This window comes from Trichoplusia ni, chromosome 25 (genome assembly GCF_003590095.1).
Source record: "Trichoplusia ni isolate ovarian cell line Hi5 chromosome 25, tn1, whole genome shotgun sequence".
In the NCBI taxonomy this organism is placed as follows: Eukaryota; Metazoa; Arthropoda; class Insecta; order Lepidoptera; family Noctuidae; genus Trichoplusia; species Trichoplusia ni.
This window is the reverse complement of record NC_039502.1, coordinates 2386228-2398284: the sequence shown is the minus strand read 5'-3', so window position 1 is coordinate 2398284 and position 12057 is coordinate 2386228. Positions and strand designations below refer to the sequence as shown.

At 31.9% G+C, this 12057-nt stretch overlaps 1 protein-coding gene across 4 annotated transcripts in view; it reads right to left on the bottom strand.

The window, feature by feature from the left end:
- Positions 1-11588, bottom strand: part of LOC113505374 (monocarboxylate transporter 12) — a 35941-nt gene extending 24353 nt beyond the window's left edge. For 2 of the 4 annotated variants that reach the window (XM_026888038.1, XM_026888039.1), the window contains exon 1: positions 11251-11588. In XM_026888038.1, the coding sequence (XP_026743839.1) occupies positions 11251-11319 (69 nt within the window). In that variant the 5' untranslated portion in view covers positions 11320-11588. Of the gene's footprint in view, positions 1-3447; positions 3803-11250 lie in introns of those variants that run through there. The other 2 variants (XM_026888037.1, XM_026888040.1) reach the window with 2 other exon arrangements.
- Positions 11589-12057: the final 469 nt, after the last annotated feature.

The window sequence follows — 12057 nt, the reverse complement described above, 5'->3', positions numbered from 1 at the left end:
ATTTGTATGGTTGTTTACATCGGCGTTAGTACACGTGCTGCCAACCTGCTGTTTCTACACGAAGCGTATCTCAATGATACCAATTTAAAATAATATAAACAATGCGGTGGCCTAACAGTGACTCATGGTTCGAAGAGGAAAATTACTCTACGAAATGTTTACACAGCGAGGATTAGGGCAATAAGTATGAACTTGCTTTTAGTTTTCGGAGACCACGGAAGTCGTTAATTTGTAAACATAATGTAATAACAATTGTGTTATAAATATAAGGAAGCCATATAATATGTATAAGTAAGTGCGTATTATTTATATGTATAATTCATTGTAAGAAATTAATAAACTGACAGTATTTCGACCAACAGTTTTTTTCAAGAGATTTATGTACTCTATGTTCAGTGAAGGCCAAAACACTGCGAGATCGTCAATTCACACGTGATACTAGTATGTGAGCAGTTCAGAAAAGACAGCAGTACGTACTTACGTAGTATGCTGTGTGAGGATTCTTTAATTCGACAGAATCTTTAACAAATAGTAAGCTCAGTAGGTACGGTCAGCAACAAAAGTCAGTAAACTCATTCACATTAAAAACACTGCCCTATCAAATTAAATATGTTTTAAACACCAATTTTCTACATCACAACTAACGTAGTATTTTTCATTGGTTTTGTTACCTAAGTTTTGTTGCTAACAGTGCAGTCTGGTGTGTAGGTTATGTATGAAAGCGATAATTTTCGTGCACTAATTTTAGTGGCCGCGCAGATGCAATTACGCTTCGCCTGCGCGTAGATGCAGCGCTACTGAACGCTTGTAATACGATTTTCAAACTTGCATAACCAACTTTTACTTTTATTTTTCAGTTACGTTGGTGTAATGAAAAAGGTACAACAAAGGTACGGTACGGTAACGGTAAAATTTGATAACTATACCGTGCAGAAAAAACTTTATTGCAAAAACGTTGGCCCTAAAACTAAGTGTCAGAAAAGTTAGTAGCTATTAAATTACGCCGTATAATATTATCAAATTACGCAATTATCATTAAAAATCATACAAGTAGGTAGACTGTCCTGAAAGATCGTTATTTTAGATAAAAATAATCAAAATATCTTTACTTTACAATCAATTTGAGTTTATATTTAATTGATAATGAAATATCTAACGTCCAAAAATTGAGGCCAGGGTTACGATAAGCCCAAGATAAACACAAGATTATCTTGCTCGGCTACCGATTACTTGTTTCATTATTATAATGCTGACATTTAGGAACACGCTGTATATCGTGCAGTTCATAGGAATAATGATAATTGAATGATATTCCCGTCTATTCAAAGTCCGTCATGGAATATTCTCATGGTCTGAAGGGAACAGGTTTATTTAACGCATGAGTTGTATTGTCAATGTAACAACCAACACCCCATAACTTTGTTTGCAGCAGACAGATGCTCGACCTTGTCCGTGTTTACACCACAAACAGCTCTGACATATTGATTTATTTTGTTAACACAGATTATGACTACGGAGCACAACTTCCTAGTTTTCTTTTGCGGTATTTTCCATCTACCTTGCTCTTTCAACTTTTAGCTACGATTTTTTACATACATAAACTGTGTATTTTAACGTAGAATCCCCTCAAAGCAAAGTCGGCACAATTTATAGGCAAAATTTGTTTTGTGATTGGTAGCTAAAGAGTATTGTTCTATCAATCTATAGTGTTAATACAAACATGACATTTACAATTAACATGACAGTTGAAATTAAAATAGCTACTTGCCTCATACGAACGTAAGGCGGAAAATTCGTTCAAACGAGGAAGCCTACACGACCTTAGTATCAGTACTTCGACATTCCGACAACGTTGCATTAACAAAGAATCCTGTACGTTTTGTTTTGAATTCATCGATCAAAGATTCCGCGTTGCTAGAAAATTAATACAATTTATTATCGATTCCTGCTGCCCTTCAATAAAAAAATAGTTTTTCATTTATTACTGCCGTCACAACTAAACAAAGGGCCGATCGTTCAACGTATTTACGTAGGGTCATAATGATCCAAACACGATCTGACGAAAAAGGTTGTTTAACTTCGAACGTAAGCAATACGACTTTGTGGACTTAATATACCTATTTGTACCTGTAACCTTAGCAAATGTTAAACAAAGAATACAACGTGCATGTAATTTAGCATATTCGTTAAAAGAACCTGAGTTTGCCAGACAGCGGCAAAGCGAATTACGCTTAAAATTTCAATGGAGATAAACTGCAACGGGTGTAGGTAACTGACCTTACATAGTCTGCTAACTTCTAAAATTAAATCTTTTATACGATGTTACTATGCGCTTGCATTATACAGTAAACTTAAGAAAAGCTTCCAAATATTAGTAAAATGTGGCTTTAAAAACATGTTCCACCATTTTTAATTATTAAATAGAATATCAAAACAATTTTAAGAAAGAAAAAGCTCATTAGCATGAAAATGATATGTGTAATTGAACTAATAAACAAAACTAACCAACTAAAAACACTATAACAAACGTTTTTCATAAAGAAAATTTATCGAAGTTACGAAATGTTGAATGAAATTTCATAAAGATATGGGGTCAATTTATTTAGTCCAATACGATGGCATTTAACTTGGTCACTGAGTACAATGCCAGGCAACGTGGTCGCGTCGTGTGCTGCGGCGCCCGCGCACGTGATGTCGATTGCCATTAATTGATTAGTGCCGCACGCCTGTCGCAGGCTGCTTCCTTTAGCTATTATATATGAAGTCTTGAGCAGGACGTAATCATGTGGAGGAAATTCTTGCAACTCAATAAACGTCATGTTAAAACAATACTAAAGTATGTGGGTGCACATATAATTCGTATTTAGATCAGAATCGCTTTGGAATTTAGCGGATTCCGGAGTAAATGCGAACTGACAGCGAAGTTGGATATAGATTTAAATGATGTCTAGTCACCGTTGCTGCGTACATATGTTTTTTTAGTGTATTATCAGTAACGAATGACTTCATTCTTGTATAATTATTGTTCTTCGTGCAAGCGTAAGTTAATTGTCCTATGAAAATTGCCCATTCCGCATGCTATGCAGCGATTGCATTACTACACGTATATACAGAACTTCTTTTACTTTATAATCTTAAATTAAAGCAGTTTCTAAGTAGTGAAATATTTGGCTCCTTAAATTTAAATTAAGGTTAAAATATGTATGCCCATCAGAATTTTGGGTAGACAAATTTATATTGGCTTATTAAACTGCAATCAGGCCGTAATAAAATGCTGTTACTAGTCCGAAAATAATATGGAAGTAATTAGTATAATAACGCACAAACGTCAATTGCCGAGTAACTAATTACCTTAATTCTTGTTTTTAAAGTAAATAGGTCGAGTTAACTACCATTTATTTACAAGTACCTATGACGCTCGTAATACCTTTAAACAAACACGCTTACCCTCTTTTTCGCACTCATATTTGAAGAAGCACTTAATACAGCACAGAACAATTACACCACAGCCACTTGAGTTGCAAAATCAACTGACAATGGCAATGATAAGCCGGGTCCTTAGAGCAGATAATACGAATACGATATCTTAATCAACGCGCCTTGATAATAACAACATTAATTATATTGATATCTCGGTGTTGATCCGGTAAGCTATCTTAGCTGTTGCTATGAACCTTAGTACGTAGTAAGTATTCACGTTTTTGTTCCATAATTACTGATACGAGACTTACGACATCGTGACATCAAAAGGGAAAATGATCATTTTTGGTGATGAAAGTTTTTTTTTAAGCATTTAGTAGGTACGTTTTCATTAGATAGAATATATATTACATGTATTTCGTTGTTTCTTTAGTTAGTCTTTGGGTTATGGGAACTGTCCTGAATTTAATTTCAGGACACTAAAAGGAAACTTCACTTAAACTCAGCGACTTAAATTTATTTGTACTGGAGTATTTTTTTAAAACACTAAAATATTTAAGCGACCCTTGTAACTACTTACCTGTTGATTGTCTAAGCAAAATATTTTACAGTCTAATCTGAATGTCAACTAGTCATTGAACAGTGTTACCATACATAGAGGGACAATTAAACCGTCATTATTAATAAATGCATCGTGTAACACGTGCACAACATATTCAAATGCACCTTGAACACCTATGAGTGTAATGCTAAGTAAATAAATGATGTAGTAGACGCATTAGAATTGTATGTTTTTGATAAATTCTCTATCTGCAAATTGTAGAAGATATTTTGAATAAAAAAGTTCAAAGAATGACAGGGTATAAATTTATAGTTTGAATCAAATAATTTTGGCACTGCTTAAAGATGTTTTTCTATAACACGACCGTGACTTTTCATAACACAGCTGCACTGAGGAAACTAGCAAGAAAGCACTGAAAATGGATTCCCACTACAAAAGCTTTTTACAATTCAATTCTCCTTTTGCTTCTGAATACGGATTATACCCGACAAACTAGACGTCAAACGAAAACAAGGAACAAAATATAACAATAAAATAGAATAGAACAATGTTTGCAAAGATTTTAAAGGAAAATTCAAGAGTTGTCATGGAACTTCAAATGTCCCGTCTAGTTTTAACTACCACCACGAAATGTATGGGAAGTTTGTATGTATAGAAATAGACAGTAGGGGAGCGCGGGGCTGGTTTTAACGGGGGTAGGTATTAACAAGCTTATTACCGCCAAACGCGAAGTGTCAAAAATATGAGACTCGGTTTAGAATACCCTTTATACACAGCCGAACGTGTCCTGACTTATCAGTGTTCAACGGGTCATCGCTAATGATAGTTGTGCACAGGACCCTCGTATTTACAGGTAAACGAACTTTTCGTACTTCGTAATAAATTGATTTAAGATTTATTTATTCGCTAAATAGAATCAAAATGTATCCTAAATGAATCTCTATTCTATTCACTTTAAAACTACTACAATTGTTTTTAATTATTTCTACTAGATTATTTTCTGTAATTGATGAAGTATAAAAAGTGACCTTGGGGCTAAAATTAACAGATTGAGCGGGGTAAGTATTAACATGTACCTTATATGTTCACGGAAAAAAAAAAATCTCAGATTATTAAGCATATTCTTCAGGATGACAGTGAAGAAGATACCTGCTGCTGTTTAGTTTGCGTCGAGTCTTATAATGACGATACATCTGGACTTGACTGGATACAATGTATTTTATGCAAAGGATGGGCTCACATCACATGTATTAAGGGTGATATCAGAAAATACATATGCCTCAACTGTTTCTCAGATGATTCTGATTAATTTTTGACAAAAACAAACTAGACAGGTACATATTTCCTGTCTACTTTTAAGTACAAAATAGATGAAGATCATTCAAACTACTATAACTTAAAGACTGTCTGATAGTAAAAAATATTAATGAACGCTGTGAGAATTGTTGATAAATGTAGATTTAAATACTTTTTTGTTTAAGGTAACTCATTGAGATTCCTTAAAACTGTTGATACCAAAAACTTTATGTGACTGATTACGTCCTACTTAATTGTTAAGTTCAAACTATTTTAACAAATGTTTGAAGGCTTAAAAGCTCTAATACTCAGTAGATATGGTGGTTAATTAGTATTGATTTATAAAAACTTTAAAGATTGTTGATTATGAAAAGTTTTGTAACTTTAAAACGTGCAGTTTAAATTGTGTGTTAACTTGTTCAGGATTAAAATACATATATGTATAACTATATATCTCTAATAAAACATTTTTATTTGTGTAAATGATGTTTTATTAAAGAATTTCATAAAAAAATTGTCTCTGTTAATAATTGCCCCTTACGTTAATACGTACCCCAGCTCCGTTAATATTTGCCCCAAATGCGGGGCATGTATTAACAAATGACTTTTTTGGTTTTAACAGCTCTTTTTCTGAAAGCACTTACATACCGGATGTATTTTGGTACTAATATCATAGCTGAATAACCAAAGCATGTTTTCAATAAAAAATTATAGTAAAAAGTTAATTATCAAAGAAAATATAAACTATAATACAAAATTTGTTAGAACCAGCCCCGCTCTCCCCTACTAAATGTTTACATACCTAATTGCATGCATGATATTTAAAACGTATTGAACTGCTGCAAGACTGTAGCTCACTGGCTTTGTGCCATTGGTTTGCACAACTCAATTTGTGGCAAGTCGGACGGGCGTACTGGCGCGCACTTTTTCATTTATTATCTGCTTTACTTCAATCATTTCATCCGTTTATCAATGGGAAGGTTGCGAGCAATGAGTCTGATACTTTTGCTCTCATGATTGCTTGTAATGCAAAACCATCATCGAGTTAAAGAAGCAAACAAAAAAGTTTAAATGTTGAACAGAGACTGTATGTTTATAACCTCCTTTTTTTGAAGTTATTACTTATTTCAAAGAGTGTTAAAAGTAAAACGTGTCTAATCAATGAGAATTGGTTAAATTTATCTATTAACGTGTATTGCCTAATGCCTAGTGACTAGCGCATTGCTCATTGTGGCTAACTCTACTTCATTGTATTACACATTTGGTGTCACTTTACTTGGAACGAACTTGTTGCACCAATAAAACAGTGCAACACCTATCGTTTATACTTGTAACTTGACCTCATTCAATTTATACAGCATTTATTAAAAAAAGAACACAATTTTATCTGAAAATAAGGATGGTTAATACCGAATGGTTTTTTCGAACTTTATCAATATTGTTTGTTATAATTTCCTTTTTTACAGTACAAAAGCTCATCATCTGACCACGACAGCACGTCTTTTCTGATAACAGCGAACGTTTACAGTGTCAAAAGCAGAAAACGGACAGGGCAACGTGCACGGATACAGTAAAGTTGTTTTCGTAATTTTTATAGAATGAACATAGATTAAAACAGTTTAACGCTTTAAGAAGTTCTTATTAAAGAATATGCAAGGTTTCAAATTTAATCAATCAAATAAGTACATATTTACATTATTTGATTGTTACCAAACCTAGTACAAGTTATCTTTAACCCACATACACTGCACCTTTATCATAAGAAATAATACGTGATAGATTTATAAACAAACATTCTACATGTGAACCTTACATAGTTACAAGAATTACATGAGGAACAGCTTGTGTTTTGTACTATGGATATTTAATATCCAAATAAAAGCCATTATCAAAGAATTCTTAGCACACGTTTGCTAAGCACAGAAATAATCCATCAAATATGTGATTATTAAATGATGTATTTGTAAATAGATAAATCTCGATCTTAATCGTCTATGTTATTTTAAATACCAGACTTTGATTCAATACGACTTGGCGACAACGCGGTACGTCAATACAGCTTAAACAATATTGATAATAAAGTAATCGTTATTTATTAATCTATTAAGTCGTCTGAAAAACGTGTGATCGCCTTAACAAGATTACTGTTATCTAGAAAAGCAATCGTTAGGTTTTCACTTTTTTTTAACGAGGTACCTATGTGTTTTATCAGTTAGATAAGCTTGTTATTTTGTTGCAAAGATCGAGTAAAATTAGTAAGGCTTACTTATAGATAGCTGTTATTAAATCACGCCCCTAATTATTGATTGAACATATTTATTTTATGAATTTTCCAATATCGTAATATCTATTAGAGTTTGTAATTCACTCGACACTCGATACATTTCATGTACACATTCCTAAACAAACAATACCTAGGTCAAGCACATTTTTTTTATTATGGTGATAAAGTAATCAATGGCTCATCTTATTCTAGGTATTTCTCGGCTGCTAAGCCTAACTTAGTATTATATTTATCATCAATCAATCATAATTTTATATAAAATAGTTTTTTTGGAAATGAATTTCGATAGAACGTACCAAAAATGGACAAAACAAAGCCTGTGATCAAATTAAGGAACGGCAAAAAAACGGGCAATTTAATTGGTGAAAACGTCAGAGGTCGTTACGTATTTATGTATCCATTTTAATGAGTGTGCTCAGGGCACCGCATGTATAAAGAGTCCTTTCATCCTAAGTCAAATCAAGGACGACTGTATAACAAAAATCTTTACCTGGTCAAATAACCCTGACTTTGAATGAAACTTAAAAGTTATGAGTCGAGACAGTTTATATTCTATTTTTATCGAGGAAAGAAATACGTAACCATAACACGCACGATCCAATTAAATAGATATTATCGTTTTAATAATTGAATACGCTAGCGTAGCTTTTTCCTATGTCGACTCTTCGATGAACTTTAGTGTTATCTTAAATGTAATTCTAATCTTTATGTATCATAGGAATAAAGTTCATATTCCTTGGGTATTGACATTAACAGAACCTTGAATAGTAACCCACACGAAGGTTTTCCAACAGCCTTGTGAAGGAACAAGGCTGTAAATCATTGTCAAAGATACTACTTATTGCTTTGAATGATATCCTTTTGTTTCTCAATGTTTACACTAGATATTTCTTTACATCTAAACTGTATAACACACAGGCATCAACTAGATACTTGAGTATAGGAAAATAAAAATATGACAATAATTTCTAGACCTTTCTTAATTAAACCTAGTTGTGTCGAGTGTTTACTCTTCACTGTACTTTCTAGCAAATAACTTTATCTATCTTATTGTATTATCCTTGATAATTAAGATAAGGCACCTGAGCTGTCGTTTTGTTTGAGATAGGAGTAACATTTTGCAGTGACTGCTACCAAGAAGATAAAATTGTTATTTTTATTCTTAATCTTGTCGATTCATAAAATAAAGCTAATGTACTCGGTCACCTTACATTATCATCATAAAAAACGATTCAAATGTAATATTTGCTTCACCTTTTCGTTTCCCATCGAATTTGGTATTTCCGTAGACATTTTCGTGTAAAATTGTGGGAGTTTGGGCGCGGTATGAATAAATTCCAGTAGGCACGAGATAAAATTTCGTCTAGAGAATGAAACGCACGAGTACTGCTGATGGATATCAAAAAGGTACTTTCTTTGTTAGACAGCTATTCTCAAAACTTTAAGGTAAATTATTTGCACTATTGCGGCCTTCCTCAATATACCTAGAACTAAAATGTCACAGACATATCGTTATGCACGTAGTAAACTATTCAGACTAGAACATTCTCTTCTATTACACTAAAATACCGAAAATTGGCAAGTGGCGTTACTCAGTCATTGATAAAATGGTGAGCACACTACAGTTTGTGCCAATTGTGACCACTCATAGCTCTAGAGTTGATTACATATTACGAAACTGGTCGCTAAGTAAATAGTGGAAACAAAATAATGTTGTGTCCAACAATGGCTAACAGACTAAAGAAGAAATGTAAGGAAAATATTAGAGCACCATACTTAATAGCATTATTTTTGATATGCTGCTTAGTATCATCAGAATATATTTCCGTTTTATTTCCATTGTTACCGAAAAGTGATCAATAAAATTGAAAAACAAAAGTTGTTTGATACACTTATAATTTTACTTCAAAATAAAGACATTTAATGAAACTGCAAAAAGAGCACAAAACCAATCTTAAAACTACACTAAACTTTATGCTTATCACAAGCCTTTTTTTTCAAATTAATTACAAAATATCTTTAAATGATTAAAAATGTTACATGTTAAACTGTACAAGTTTAATTGTTCAAGTCCTACAAGCGTTTTTGAGTCAAAAGACAGTATAAAAAAAAAATTCATTTCCTTACTCACTTCAATTCAATTTAAGTAAAAATAGTCATTAATTTTCTATTATATTCAGAACTACCATCACTTTCACCATAACTACTAACATTAAAAACATAAACAAATTTAAAACAATAGAAAAGTACCAACCCTCTCTGTCGTCTCCATGTTATCTGATTCACAAATGCAGATTAACTGAACGAGTACTATATGTGAGCTTCAATATACAAATGAAAAGTAGCAATTAACGTAACAGCTGAACTATTGGCAATTCTGTTACTGAACGCCATAATGATGATTACCCTTGATCATTATATGAGGTGGTGCGTAAATTATGTTTCTGGTACGAACTAGAGTTTGCTAATGTCACATCCCTATTGATGGATATAAAAAAAAACTAGATGAATGAAAGGAATAAGGTACTTTGTATTATCGTACATAATTATGTAAGGTAAGAATTTCATCGAAACAATTTATATTGTTCCTCTATTCAAAAGAATTCTAGTTTAAAATTTTGAGATTTTATCCATTAAAAGAATGATAGTTAGTTATTTTTAATATGAGTAAAATTTGATAACATATTTCAATAAAGGGTTTTTTATTGTAAACAATATTGTAATATTTAAATCATAAATAATTAATTACATATTATAGCTTAATCAAGAAGAACATTAAAAGATAATAAAAGAAAGTTGTGAGTCTCTATGACTTGTTGAAGCTTTAGCTGATGTTTCTTATTGTTTGGAGAATTATGACTAATGAAAACAATACACACAGTACTCTTTCTCATTGTTTAAAATTAAAAACAAAAAAATTATGTTACTTTAAAAAAAATGCTTGCTCATTTGATGATACCAGTAATAGCAGCAAAGAACCTATCATTATAACCATGAGGTTATTGAACTAGTAAACCTATAGTTATTAACAGTAGTTGACAAAAAGACCTTAATGTTTTATGTTTAAATTAATGGACAAACACAAAATTTATTTTGTTTGAACCGTCAATCAATAGTAAATCATTAACTCAGGAATTAGGTAATGAGAATTAAGGTTAATTAATGTTAATTACATACTTTTAAGTGGTAATTAGTATGATAACAAGATAGACTACACTTAACCCATTATTCTGATGCTTAGAAGTCATCACAGACAAGTATTTTTTTATACAGATTTAAAATTTAATATTATTTTAAATATTTTACCTACTGGTAGTGGTTTAGTTTTTCTTTTTTTTTCATATAATAACTCGGTTTTCCGTTTAGTTTTGTACATGATAACAACTTTTATAGATTTTTAATGTTAAAAATAGTATTCAGTCATAGGTAAAATTTCATTACAAGTGGCCAGTGTGCATAACGAAACTAAATAAATAACAAAGAATAAGATTAGTAAATTTGAATGAACCGTGTCTTTCTTTCATTTATTTCAATTTCTTAAGGCCCGCCCAGGTACATTACCTTTGTAAAGTATTCGATTTACAATACGTAACCTCAAAGTCCTGTATGCGAGTCAGCCCATATTTGACCGATAACAATGATGTTTCATTTAAATGGATACGAAAATACGATTAATTGATACACTTACCCTAGAAAACGTTCTCAAGCGGTTGATACGAGGATTTGATGGTACATTATTGAGGGACACCTTCGACATCTCCACTTATTTTCTTACTTCTTTACACAACGAGAGAAAATAGATCGTTTCGTCACTTTCCAGCTGGCACTGGCCAATATGAAATTAAACCAAGTTCAAGGGAAAAACAAATGAACATCTAACACCTTACTTTACAATAACAAAGTTTAATTTTGACAGCACAAACGCGAATTTCACAATTCCATATTTGACAGTCTTTAAATTAAAATGAACACTTAACAAAAATATATGTTCCACAAAAAATATTAATAACTATAAGTTAATTACTGAAAGATTAAAATCTTAATAAAGAATAGTTTATAAAAAATACAATACAATTTGACAGATTTGCTTACGAGTCTGTGTCGTTTCGTTTCACAGAACGTACGCACTCAAAAGAACCGTTCTAGATGCCGTCAGGCCGACAACTGCTAAATGTCAAATAAAAACGCGCGAAGTGCGTATGTGCGGCGCGAAAACAAATTTGTTTTGAACGCATGTCATTAAAATATTTCCGTTCATTAATTATCATACTTCTTAGTTCTTAAATTGTTAAATACGTTAACGATCTTGCTATTATTGACACCGGGTCATTAGTATACAATTATTTATAAACATCACTTGTTATTGAGACAACTCTTTTCTTTCGACCTATTAAATTCGTTTGTATAACGTTAGCTAAGCTTTTTAGTTTTTTTTTGAGGTTAGTTGATGTTTAAAAAACATTAATATGAAATTTATTAGCTCATAATTATACCT